The 13,994-nt window shown below is 38.7% G+C and overlaps 1 protein-coding gene across 5 annotated transcripts in view; it reads left to right on the top strand.

Annotated features, from left to right (window-relative positions):
* CDK14 (cyclin dependent kinase 14) overlaps nt 1-13,994 on the top strand; it is a 330,724-nt gene that overhangs the window by 63,053 nt on the left and 253,677 nt on the right. The window contains exon 1 of one of the 5 annotated variants that reach the window (XM_052802574.1): nt 9,731-9,866. The exons of 3 other annotated variants lie outside the window; for them this stretch is intronic. Coding sequence is in view for 1 of the 2 variants with exons in the window: in XM_052802565.1 (XP_052658525.1) it covers nt 10,052-10,126 (75 nt within the window). In the remaining variant the exon portion in view is untranslated. Of the gene's footprint in view, nt 1-9,730; nt 9,867-9,995; nt 10,127-13,994 lie in introns of those variants that run through there. One more of the 5 variants, XM_052802565.1, reaches the window with a different exon arrangement.

Genomic DNA, 13,994 nt, shown 5'->3' with positions numbered 1-13,994 from the left:
ACATATTTGCTCATGAGCTGAATAGAACAAATCTGTTGTTGTATAAATCCGTTCCAGCCCTATATAGCCACTGTGTGTTCCATCACATGAAAATCCATGTTGTTCTACTTCACAAGAAGGTGGTGGGGCAGAATATCTCCAGGGAGTCTATTTAAGAACATACTCTAATGGGGTCTAGCTCCAGAGATGCTGAAAGAGGTGGTCTGAGGAAGAAAAAAATGTTTAGGTGGAACTTTCTGTGAGAATGGGTGCTCTGTGAACATGTAAGCTGTAGTAGCTATGCTACCACTAACTCTGTTTTGTAGAGGTAGTTTTTATAGTACGAGGAAGAGGCTTTTTTCTCTTCTCCTTTCTGAAGTTTAATGTCTTCAGCAACTCACTCCTCCTGAGATGCTTTCTATTTCTTGCCTAAGATGTCCTGGGAAAATAGATAAGCTGCTCAACATGCATTAAAGCTTTATCAACTTCTGGACTGATGTGCCCTTCAGTGAGAATGCCCAGGTGAATGCAACCCTCTTGTCTGAATTACTGAGATAAAACGGGACAAGAAAAGCAGTCTGCAAGGGGCTAGTGACCCAAATGGTAAAGGACTTTATAGGTCAAAACCAACACTGTATTTAACTGAAGTGCACATAAATATTAGTGCAATACCTGTAGTTCTGGTGCTTGTTTCCTGTGAGCACTTGACTCAGCATTGCATCAGATTAAGCTTTGACATGTCTTTTTGATGTACGTCATTCTGTGCCAATTTAATTAGTAAAGAACAAAGGTATGGGTGACTGCAGTGAAACTCTTGTCCATTAGGTAGTGCAGCCCTCTAGACAAATATATCTGGAAGGAGGGGAGATGATTCTCACAGCTGCTTCTCATATTTGATCATGAGAACCAACAGTACTCCTAAATCAGGTATTACTTGAGTGTTTCTATTTAATTTTTTTGTCAGCAACTTCTTTAATCTCATAGCGCACGACCATCTAACCTAGTGTTTTGCTATCATCAGATTTTCCAGTCATTGTGATTTGCATGATGCTTCTACCTACGTCACATCTGTCGTGTATGCCATAGAGAACAGGTAAAATATCCATTTTTGACACTTAGAGGGGAATGGCAACTAACCTTCCAGGTAGAAGACAAAGACATGGAAGAGGGATGAAAAATTGGCACATTGAAAAAAGCTATTGTTTAGTTGAACTGCCTAAAGTTGCCCAAGGATTTTGCAGTATATACTATTTGGAGGATAAAACAATAATGGCATTTCATGCTGATATGTACAAACTGATGCATATGAAGAACTTTACTGCATCTATGCATGTGTAATGGTGAGTCTAAACAAATTACATTATTCTGGATAAGAATTATAGGGTCATTGGATAATAGCTTGAAGATAGTGACTCAGTGTTCAGCAGTAGTCTAAAATATAAGTAAACATTCAGAAAACAATAGGAAAAGAAAGGAGAACAAAACCAAAGCTGTCATCATGTTATTGCAGAAATCCTGTTTATGTAAATATCATATCAAATATTAGCCATCATAAAACAAAAATGACACAGAAGATGACACAGAGGGAAAAGATAAGAATCATCAGTTAGAAGTGCAATATAGCTTCCATTGAGTTGAAGGTAATAGACTAAGACCCGTTAGAGTGTAAAATGGAGGATTGAGGGAGGATGAGACAGTAACCTGTAAGATCACAAGCTGAATTTATGCTGGTGAAGAGGGAATAATTGTGCAATGTTTCTTTAGCTGCTTTGTAGTTCCTATGTAGTGAGAAATAACCAGAGATTTTTTGTTTTGGATTTCAAGAGAAGGAATGTTTTCTAGCTGCATGGTGTTGTATAACTCTCTACCACCTGGAGGCCAAAGGTATAAAAGACTTCAAAAGTGAAGTTCCTTCACAAAGTTGTGAAGGATAGGTCTGGATTTAATCTTTGAATTACAAAGTAAACTGCTGGTGGTTAGAAGGATATACAGGAGGAAGGATCACATTTGTCTATCCTTATCCTCTAACAAATTTGGTTGCTTGCAGAAACAGGCTAGATTAACTTTTATTCTGATTCTGTGTGATTTTCACTATGTATGTTCCTCTGACAGCTTTCAATTATGTTAATATTAAAAAAGACTTTTTTTAAATCAAGGCTTTATACCTGCTCTACAGTGATGACCTGTTTAGATAACTGAAAGAGTGTAGCATCTCTAGAGGGAAGGCTGAGAACTGAACCTCCATTTAGAAAAACCAAAAGAAATGAGGTTGATTTGTACACCTCACTATAGTACTTTATATATGAACTTGTAATCTGTATTAGTTCAGCATAGCTCTTTCCCTGACATAAACACATTAGTTGTCTGTTACTGTCCCCATAATAATAAGATGACAGCCGTAGAGACTGGTTAATATCATATATGTTGAATCCATTAAGGCGTCTGAGATGGTAGTGAATCAGTTATTTGTTCCTCCACATGATGAGTTTGTGGGTTCATTTTCTATAGGTTGGTGTAATAAGCATGCTTTTATAGCGTCTTGTATTTCTCGGTAACTTCCTGTGACAAAGGATACCTGCCAGTGGTACTTCCCACAGAGCGTGCCATGGCTCCTGGGCTGGTGGTTCTTCTGTCACTTGTCACAACTCAAAGACGAAAATTTTGAAGAGTAAAAATATAAACAGGTTGTTGACCAGTTAAAAGGGAATAAGCTTGTGAGGAGCCTGGAATAATTGCTGAAATTATCTCACGCCACAAAACACCATATTTAGGATTAAATGTCATTGTTGTGAGGTTCTCTAATTAACAGTTGCAGTTATCTCTGAAAACAGAACCAATCAGAGGGTTCCTTGTAGCAACTGCCTGGAGAAGATGTCTTGTGAGATTTCCTCTGCCCCTTTGGGTTTGGTATTTGGATACCAAATTTCAGGACGGCCAGAATGTAGGGAAATTGTTCTACCAGGATTCCACTGGAGATATATGCAGGTAAACCTCATGTAAATGCACAGTCATGTAAACCTCTTGAGTTCACTAATTTGGGGTACTTCAACGTCCCACATGAGAAAATGAAGACAAGAGTAATTGTGACATTCCCTCGGTTCCATCTTACTGTGAATGCCAGTGAAAGAAGATCTCTGACTTTTCACTTGGTTTCTAGGTTGGTACTTTACTACCTTTTTTAAAGCACAGTCCTCACTTTTCTGCAGATAGTCCATCAACCTCCTTCAATGCCCAAAGTGTCATCCTTACTTAATGGAGCAGTTATATTCACCTCATCACTCATCATTGTCTTTCACTGAGAAAATACAGGATAAATTAAATTTTGAAGTAGTTTAAATTTTGGGCTTCAAGTCAATCCAAGAACACCTTCTCAAACTGTCTGACATCCTGTAAAAGTAGTTTCTATGTGTACTGTAGAGGTCACAGAGGAAGCTCTCGAGTTCTGATTAATTTTCTGGAAATAATCTCTATGATGCCTAAGGTAGTTGGCCATATCATCTCACTTCTGGGGTGCCTTCAGAGTTTCATCATTTCATAGTCTAGATTGGCTTAAAGCTGTGAAGTGGTAGGATGCTTATTTCCATATAGCTTCTACCCTTTCCACAGAGGACACCAGGGTCTTGGCCTGTGGAACTTGAATTCATAGATCACATGATCTTTTGCTGTGAACCTCAGTGGATTTTTCACCAGAAATTTTGATTATCCTTGTTAATAAAGCGTGTAAGGGAGGGATAGAGGCATAGAGGCAGCTGAAGACTGCTGGTGAGCTGAAGTCTTTCCCTTGTATGCTGGTAGTTCAGTTCCAGTGCAAGAGTTGTCAGCAGTTATTCCCATCTCATAGTGCTTTCTTTACTGTTCTTGTAACATGAATTCATGATTTGCATTGTGTGGCAAGCTCAGCAGGTAGCAAAAGCCTTAAGGAGCGAAACTGTGGCTCAAAGGAACAATGCTTAGTGAAGAAGAGTAGAATAGATAGAGATTTTTCAAAGTGGATACTGTAAACATGCAACTTATTCTAGCTGCTTACCTGCATCATAGGAATGTGGAGGTTGATTTGGCTTATTTTTTTTTTAACCACAATAGCCTATATTTTATGCACAAATCTTTTTTTAGTTAGAAAACCTGAGATTTTTTTTCTGTTGCAATGTAGAAAGACATCAAGTGAAATAAAAAAAAACCCAACCAACAAGGCCTTTCATGTGAGTATCTCAAAGTGAAAATGAAGGGAAGCTAGAATCCAGTGCTTTCAAATGCGACGAGAATTTCAGTGCATGACATATGTAAACTTGAGAAAGACATGAAGGTGAGCTCATCTTTTTGTGTTAAGTTTTAATTCATTTATAGAAAGCTTTCTTCTCCTAGCTATAATGCTATGGATGGCTTTGAAATGGGATATCATTGAGCTTTGTCCCTGTAAGAGATCAGCTGTAGCAATATGTGTAACTTGAAAATGAAACATTTTCAGGGATTCTTCCCTGGGGCTTATACTGGTAGATATTAAAAAGCTATTGTTAATTCTTTATAACTCTCCCTAAAGAAAAACTTTATAAACTGTGTCTCTAGTATTCATCATTAAAATTATTTCATAGAAATATTTCTACCCTTTCCTGATTAGCTAGGTTTTATTTTTTTTGTATTGCAAATATGACAATTGTCAGCTATGTGTTTTTAGGAATTGTATGTTATAGTAGATGGGTTAGTCTAATTAAACCGCTTCCACTAAGCCATCTTACTGATGGTTATCATCTTCCAGACAGAGTACATACATTTGAATTTTATACTGCTTGAGTTCTCTGTGGTGTTTTTGAAAAATGATTGACTGAGATGTTGATTTAAATGTCTTTTTTCTTCTGAGCTCTCTAGGTCGTATGCAATATATTAGTAACATTAAGACTTAGCACCTGAACATGAGGTTGTGTGTATATACAGGTACATCATAAGTCTTAGGAACTATGGTGCATTTTTTGTCTAGAATTTTATTCATGTATTGTGAAGATACCTCCATTTCTGTAGTCAAATGTTGCTACTGTTGACAGCACACGTAACTATGATGTTGAAGATGAATGACTTTGCTATCGCTTACTGACTTTCAGTTGGGGATGAGGAATTTAGACAAACAAGATGCAGATTATTTTATCTGACACTTGGCATAGACTTCATACTCTTTCCAGATAGGCATTTTTTTACTGTGTGATTTTAATATATTATAAAGGCATGAACACAGTACTAGTTGAGATAGAATTCTGTCTGTGTGTAATAGCTGGGTTTGTTTTTGCAAGTATAAGCGAGACATGGCTGGGAGAAGACTATTTATTTGTTTTTATGTAGCAAGGCATGCTTTATTGTTGCAGGTTAAGGTTCACTGGAGTCCCACTTTGCATCTAACTAGATGCCCACCCCCAGTGGAAAAGCCTACAGGTCTGCTCTCTTCTTAAAAGTAGAATAATTATGAAATTCCATACCTTGACTAAGTTCTTTATCTGGTGTCTGTGTATATCAACTGCTGATCATGCTGCAGATCTGACTGCCTCAGACCTTTGCATTTCTTCTCTTTAAGTACTTTTGGCTAATAATTAGAGGCTAACAGAATTCTTTACAATAGTACTTAGACAATACCTTTAACTAAGAGCTTAAAAAAAAAAAGAGAACAAAAGTGAGTCTTGGAAAATAGTATTCAGCTTCCCTAAGAGGAAATCCTAGAGCAAGTTAAAAGACCAAATTCAAGTTCTTATCATAGATACATTGCATCAATGTGTTTTAGTCTGGATTATTTTATTTATATGAGATCTTTGCCAGCATAGCAAGGAACATAGACGTATCAATAACAAATAAAACAATCTCAGTGTAACTGTATTATTGTTCACAGGAAGATTTGGCTTTGCTAGGAATGTTGGAGTTAGGTTTTCCTGTTGCACACATAGAGTATAGTTGTCCAAAATCATTGGATTAACTTATATGCAAAGACCGCTTTCACTGAGTTGAAAATGTCTGGACTGATTTGAAATATTTTTCAGATGTGTAAAATCATTACACAGTGTTCTCCATGTTGTTCCCTTTGAACTTGCACTTTAAACATTCTTTATAATGCAAAGTATATTTGGAATCAGTCCCTAAAACCGTAAAGTCTCTTTTCTGGTCTTAAAAGTTCCAAAAATAATTGGCACTGTGTAACATTACATTTTATTTCAGACAGGGACTTTTTAAGTGAAGTGCCACCATACCAGATAGCGCAGATGGTATAGTTAAAATCTTGGTATTGTGAAGCAAGTTTAACAACATGTTGTACATGGAATAATTTGTCATGCATTCCATTGTGCAATATTATCCACTGCTTCACGTGCCATCTTAAGATAAAAATTATTTTCTTTGCATTCAACATATTTTTGTCACTGCTGTGTTGTTTTATTAAGGTCATGTCTTGTGTACTCTATGTATTCTAGCTTCAAACTAAACCCATACCAGTTTAGGGAAGGGGTCATATTTTGTGATCGCCTGTGATAGCAAGGAACTGAACTGGACTTGGACAGATGTTGTCCCATCCAGTCCTCTGTTTCTGAATGCAACTTGTTAAGCATCTTTTTAAATAAGTTTTTGAGAAATGTTATTGGTGGCTTATGAAATGGCTGGCTAGATGTCTAAATTACTTTCACAAGTGAGTAAATTTTCAAAACTGTAAAGTGTGTTTACTTTTGCCTTGTATATTCAATTTTCAGTTGTCAAAATGGAAAGGAAATGTGTTGAGGAGCAGAGGCTCTCCTTAGTCATGTGGTTTCTTCTATGAGGAGAAAATGGGCTCATACAGACATATGATAGTTGTACAAATTACTGGGTGTGGTTATTACTTCTTGGAGAGGAGGGAACAGTTGGCTGCCTTTCTCTCTTGCTGCTTCTCTCCCTTTCTCTCTCAGATGATTTAATGTAGGCTCATGGAAATAGGACATTACTTACAAGTTCCTTTTGAACAGTATGTAGTATGACTACACAGAACACAAGGTAACTACTGGCATTCTTTTCACTGTGCCATATTAATAAATGATGGTTTGCATGTTTAGTTAATTGACCATCAGAGCTGTGACATTGTGTAATCTCTGTGTTTTATGTGTAGCAATTCCAGATGACTGTATATCTATTATCTTGAAAAGCTCCAAAGATGCCTGTGTGAGAAATTGTTCTTAGGTGCCACAGAGCATTTTGGAGTCTGTCCTGGGATGAAAGCGGTGGCATGACTTACAGTACTGATAACGTGAAGCTTGTATTTGCAGCTGGTTTCCATGCAGAGTTTTTAAACCTAAACCCACAGGTATTTGCCTTTTTTTTTTTTTTAATTGTATTAAAACTTTTTTTTAGGTCAGTTACTCTCCCACTCCTTTGGAAAAAAAACGCAGTCCCATGGTACAGGGGGCTTTGTGTGGTCCATCAATTCCAGTTGTAGTTCCAGATGGCCTTTGCTTGCCAGCCAGGTTTCCCAGTCCTGTTTGTAGGACCATGGGCAGCAAGAGAACACGTACTTGTGTTCCAGCCAAGTTGTGTTCAACCACAGTCTGCAAATGGGGTTGGGAGTAGGGGAAGGGATGGGGCTAGTACAGGAGAAGGAGGGGGCTAAGAGTAGTAGGGAGTCAGACAAAAACGCTGGAAGGTCTGCATGGATGAACGAGTTCCTAACAAAACTCAAACATAAAAAGGAAGTATACAGAAGGTGGAAGTGGGGACAAGTAACCATGAAAGAATACAGAGACATCATCTGAGCATGCAGTGATGGAGGTAGAAAGCCAGAGCCCAACTGGAATTGCATCTGTTGAGGGGTGTCAAAGGCAACAAGAAGGACTTTAATGCAATAAGTACAGATTTTTTTAATGCAGTAAAAATAATTAAAATATGGGATGATTTGGCTTGTTTCAGTTAGATCCCATTAGTTTGTGGACTGTTTGGTTTGCTTTCTGTTTCTGTGTGGCTTGGCCCAACACCTTGCCTCCTTCTGGAATGCAGTTCCCTGTTTCTTTGCCTTCTGTGTTTCCTTTCCTTGTGGCTGTCCACCACTTTTCCCTTAACGTGGTGCCTGTCTTTTGGCACATACTGGTCTCTGCAGGTGCTTACTCACTAGCTTTTTTTTTTTTTTTTTTCTGAGGATCCTTCTGTCCTGGTCTCCCTCATCCTCAGACAAATTTGATGTTGAGAGAGTAAGGGCAAGAAATGTAATGTTTTTGAATGTATTTTCTCATCATTTCAACTGGAAGGTTTTTTTTCATGTTTTCTTTAGACCCCCACGCTTGAGACACCCGAGAAGAAAATTTTGGCCTAGAGAGTAGAAGTTGTCTTTTTTCAGAAGTGAAACCTTCTATCTGCTTAAAAGCCAAGCTAAGAAACTGAGTAGTCTTCTGGAATATGCCACTGTGACTAAGGTTGGGAGATAGATGAGGGATAAAAATAACAAGTGCTACTTAATTTTGGGTGTATCTTAGGGAATTTCCTCATGCCATTCAAGTTTTATCATCATTGAAGCCACTGGTGCTAGATTCAGCTGTGAGCCGTGAGTCAAGAAGAATTTAAGCATGTGTTTAAGTCTTGGGGACTGTGGTGAGACTCGAGCAAATGTGTGGAGTTTAAGCAGGCTGTGCTTTCTTCAAAGTGGGACTCTATGGGAGAGCCTGTTTCTGATGGTTTTGTGACATGGGTCACTGGAGGTGCTGGGGTGTGAGCCAGGGCTGTGTTTCACCTGCTAGTTCATTGCATCTCCTCGTTATGTAAAAATGAAAAGCAGCTGAACTGCGTTCCCTCTCTCCTGAAGGTTTCACTTACGCATGTGTTACTGCTCCCCGTCCTAGCGTAGTCTGTCCAGTGCTCCCCAGCCCTGGGAGGTTTCTGGGGAGCCAGGAGCCATCTGAAGCACAGGCCAGCAGGGGTTGCTGTAGGAGTAGGAGATGGAGAAGATTCGCTGTCTCCCTTTTGGAGAAGCCCTCCCTGAGGGTTTGCTCCTGCTGCCCTCTTTTTTCCTCAAACCTCACCCAATCTCGCTTGGGGTCAGCAGTGGCTTCCCAGCACAGAGTAGGTGGCTGTTGCTTACTCACAGCATTGCATATTTTGTATGTTCATAAATTAAATACTACGTTTCATCCTTACAATGCTAAAATTAACTTCAGAGTTCATATTTTGGCTCAATACGTTTTAGATGCTTTTTCATATTGTTTTTGTAAAAGTGGACAGTGGCATTCATAGTGCTTATTTCCAGATGCCCATAGATTATTGCTTTAATATCATTTGTCACTCAAGAACTTGCTGATTTCCTTCAGGACTGGGATGTAATTGAATTGGGAATGATTAGTTGCATCCTTTTGATTGAATGTTGAGGTTTTTTTCCCTTAATTCCTGTGAAATCACTATTAGCTATTTTGGCTACAGTTCTGTGTTGGGTTGAGGCAGCGCTACATTGTAAATCAATATCTTTTTGAAAAGACTGCTGTAAATTGCCTAGATAGCATATGCATGGTTACTTTGGCTGCAATGCTGCTGCAGAGCCTGGATACTCTGCCTTTCTGGGAACTCCACAGGCAAGTCCATCATATATTTAAAAAAAAAAAATCTTTTTAGAAAGAGCATGGTATTGCTCATGAAATTTAGACAGAGAAATATTGTACTCTCGGTGCTCATCTGTACCTTTTATATTTTACTCCTCTGGGATTACCCTGTCTTGAGGGATTTCTTTGTTTTCTGCTTTAGATTTCCCCCTTTCTTAGCTGTAGTACAGCCATACCATTTCAGCTTGCTAGTGCAGAAAGATGTTGTGAATTCAGTTGCTGAATGAGCCCGGCCTGACTGCAAACACTAACATTGCTAGAGAGATGCCAAAGAGTTGCAGGTGAATCTAGCCTGACCTGGACAACAGCAAAACGGTAAGATGGGGCTTTTTTAAATCTCTAGGATTAATTGGGTGCTGGGGTTTCCCGTTTCAACCTGAAGCCTACTTATCACATGCTTCCAACTTGAGCAAGATTCATTCTGTGCATGTCAGGGTGGGTTTTCTCAGGAATGCTTAAAATCCAGGCAGAGGGAGGCGGTGGGAAGCTGGGAATGCCACATGAGACCTCTTGGCAGCCACCCTGGTGAGACTCCCCGGCAGCACTGCCTGCGGTTTGTAAATATCAGGGAAAAGGTAGGGGAAGGCTTAAAAGCGACGCTTTTCTTGGTACAGCTTTGTATTTCTCTCTCTGGCAGCCTTATTTATTATTGTATTAAGAGGATAGTATGGGCAATTTTTTCCGATATATGCTTGGCTGAACGCCCTCTGGGACAAGTGAGTGAAGGACGTGATCAGCCACTTTTTCATCTCTGCTAACAAGTCTGTGCATCTTGCTAGATCTGAATAAATGTCTTTATCAGTTACGGATTTGCTTGGTGGTGGAAGATAAAATTAAAATGATCCTTTATAAATACATGCTATATCATGGAAGTCAGAATATCTTTTTGCCTTGTTAACCTCTGTGATTAATTTATTTCTCTTACATGCTCTCTTTATTTAATAAAACAAAAAGTGAGGTAGTCATTTTAAGTAGTCATTCTTGAATGCTTATGTAGGAGTGTGTTGGCAGCGGTTTGGATCTTAGTGGAATATTTCAACGTATGAAAGCTTAGAGCAGCAGCATGTTCAGGGAAAGAGGAGGAAAAAAGCAGTTATCATTAGTACACGACTGACTAAAATGTGACCATTGTATGGAATAATTTGAATTATTTTTGATGACTTAACTGACAGCTAGTGTGTTTCAGCTGTAGATTGAGGCATAGATTAATCTCAACAGAAATCCAGTGGAACTGAACAAAAAAAATATTTCACCATATGTTCTAGCATTTAAAGGAAACCAACTGTGGTAGTAATGGTAGAGTGATGAAGTATGTTTTTTGCTATTACTCGTTAACAGTAAAAGCAGAGGGTTTTATTTCTAGAGAAGCGTGTTTATACTTTATGCAGTATGTGAATTATACTCCAAGAAGAGATCAGTTGTATATCAGTGTGGGATCAAATAACTAGTTTGACAGGGATTCATGTTTGCTTTTTCTGTACTTGCCAATTAAGGGTTTTTTCTTCTTTGTCACTGAGTATGATTAAAGGGGGGATAATCAGTCTGATCTCAATTATTTTCTGAAGGTTTCGTTATTATTTTGCTGGAGCTCCTTATTTAAAAAACCCCGCAACTTTCTAAATGTGTGATACTATATGTACCACAATGTAAGTGATGTGGGGCAGGCTGTTTCACACTGTATGCAAACTTAATTTGCATAGTTTTGCCTCAGAAAGTAGAGGTGCTTTTCTTTTTTTTTGGTCAAGAATAACCTTGAATGTTTCTATTACAATAATGATTTCAGCTGCAAGCATTTTTTAATGGAAGTTTTCCTTTGCTTATCCTGTCATACCTACTAATAAATTGCAAACCTTCAGTGCATTTGCTATTGTTTAATGCACAGAAGTAATCCAACCATTTGTGTTTGCTCTCATGTTGTACAAGGAATGAAAGTCCAGAAATTCTTAGGCATGTGGGATTTTTTAAAGCAAATTTTAAATTACTTTTTTTTCTTAGTGATATTTTTTCAGCTATGTATATATGTGAAAGTTGTTGCTTCTGCCAGCTTTCTATCTCCAAGTGTTTTTTTTCTCCCCAAATGTAAAACCGTCAGCTCTGTTCGCTGTGTTACTACTGTCTCTGGAGTTCTCCCATTTTAGTTTTCTGAGCTTAAGAAATCAATAATGTTTTGGATGTTTTTTATTGATAAATAATATTCCCTATGGTAATATTTAGTGAAATGAAGATCCCAAATTAACTAGGGGGGAAAAATAACGTACAATGTGGAAAATGTGGCCAAAAGTTAAGAATGCAGATGGGGAACATAAGAAATACAGTTTAATAGGCGGTTAGTGCTGAGTGCTCTACCAAGATTACGATCTTCTCTGTGTGGATCAGTTTTGTAGTGATGCTGAGGTCTGTCATAGCAGGAGATAAGAGCTTACCTGAGGAGTGAATGTTTGCCATAGTCTCCTTCATGTCTCTGACTCCAGATAGAAAGAACTTCAGAAAGTTGGAGTTGAGCAGGCTAAAAATCATCAACATCGCATCTTAGTGCAAGGAGGTGAGCCAGCCTTTGAAGTCCTATAGCAAAAAAGGTCACCTAACTATCTCTTTTCAGCTGTTTTGCTGTGTAACTCTTAAACAAAAACAAACAAACAAAATCCCTAAAACCAAACACAAACACACACAGAGTTGTTAACATTTTTTCCCCTCGCACTGTAAGCTCGGGTGGGCTATTTAAAAAGTTGACCTCCGAGCAGGTACTCTGCCTCAGGCAGGCAGTTCTTGTTTCTCCCAGAGACCCCACAGACAAGAAAACGGATGATCCCATTAAAAGGGCCTGTGCTTAGGCCTCAGTACAAATATGCCTAGTCGATCCCAAGCGGTAGCTGGCGTGGGCACTGTGAGAATGAGTCACCCAGCTCTGCTGGGCTGCCGCTGCCAGAGGTAAGAGATTATTTTGTCCTTTAAGGGAAATCCTTGCATGGTGCCGGCTACCACTGAGCTGACTGCCTCGTGCAGGTTTCGGTACGCTGTCCTGGCCTGACCTACGTGGCCAGTAGGAATTTGCTGGGGCGAGAGCTTGTGCAAATGACCTGGTCAGGTGAGACTTCAGGCTGTCGTATTTGGTGGCTTCTCTATAAATGTGAGAGTAGATATGCCCCTTAAAGCTCACAGGAGCTGCCAAGCAGATCCAGACAGCTTTGTTGGGGTTATATCCCTTTGAAGTCCCAGCAAAATATTCGGCTGTCAGGCGGTGCTATACACAGCAAATTGAGTTTGATAATACTAGTGTTAAAATTTTCCTAAATGTTTCAGGTACTGATACAATGATAATTACAGCTTACAAACCATGTTGAAATGAAGGAGAATATCCTAGCAAATATTAATTGAAACAACAGAGAGACTGTGTGATACCAGTGCTCAAGAGCCTGTTTCTGAACTAAAGAAAAATGTAGCTGGTGTTCTTAATTCGGGAAGAACAGGTTAAATAATGTGTTTTCTGAGCTTGAGTTCCCTTAGGTAGGTCCATACTGGCTTCCAACATCTTTGATTAGATTTTTCTTTTGGTACATGAATGGAAGGTTGGTTAGATAAGGAACAGACTCTTAAGGACTTTACTTTTTTTAATCCTGCTTTCACAATATTAATGTCAGGACAACTTCTCCCAGCAGCAGCTCCATCAGTCATGAAGTGCTCCTTCCATGTACGTGATGACTTCTGGGTTTTGGTATAGTTCGGTAAATACCTTTCTGTGACTACTTTTTGCTTTTGAGATAAGTGTATTGTATCTTGTCAGAATTATTGATTATATGCATCTCTTTCACATGTGGCATATATTTCACTGATATCTTTCATTCCACTCCCTAATATAAGCCTACATATAATTCTGGATTTAGCAATTTAGCAAAAAGCAAGTAGTGAAATAGCAATTTAGCGTAGGGCTGGGTGTTGAATTCAGGGGGGTGATTTTGTGTTATAGGATTTTTGAATCAACAGCATAAACAGGTCATTTTGCCTCTGTAAAAGTAAATTTTGGGCTTTTCCTTCTATTGCTGAAGCAGTATTGTGATCTTGCTCTTTTGTTTATCATATTCCTGGGTGGATGGGCTTTCTCTGAAGTTCCTATATCAGTTCTGGACGGGCCCACAGAGGACGCAGAAGCAGACAGTTTTATCTGTTAATTGTCTTACTCTGCGATGGTGTGCTAGTCAGAAACTGTGTGAAAAGTGTGGGTGGAGATTTTTGTTTTGTTTTGCAAAAATTTTTAGAATTTATTTTTAGAATTTCAGTAAGTTAATGCTACAGTAGAACTTGCTATCTCATCGTGCTGACAAGGAGATCTGTTGCAGCTTCTGATTGAAAAAGATTTGTGATAAACTTCAGCTAGATGTTACATAAATGTAAAGGAATCTAAGGTAGTAGCAAACATCATATCAGCAAGCTTTTGACCCAGTCTGT

This window comes from Harpia harpyja, chromosome 1, assembly GCF_026419915.1.
Source record: "Harpia harpyja isolate bHarHar1 chromosome 1, bHarHar1 primary haplotype, whole genome shotgun sequence".
In the NCBI taxonomy this organism is placed as follows: Eukaryota; Metazoa; Chordata; class Aves; order Accipitriformes; family Accipitridae; genus Harpia; species Harpia harpyja.
Note: the sequence above shows the minus strand (reverse complement) of the source record. Positions and strands in the feature narration are given on the sequence as shown.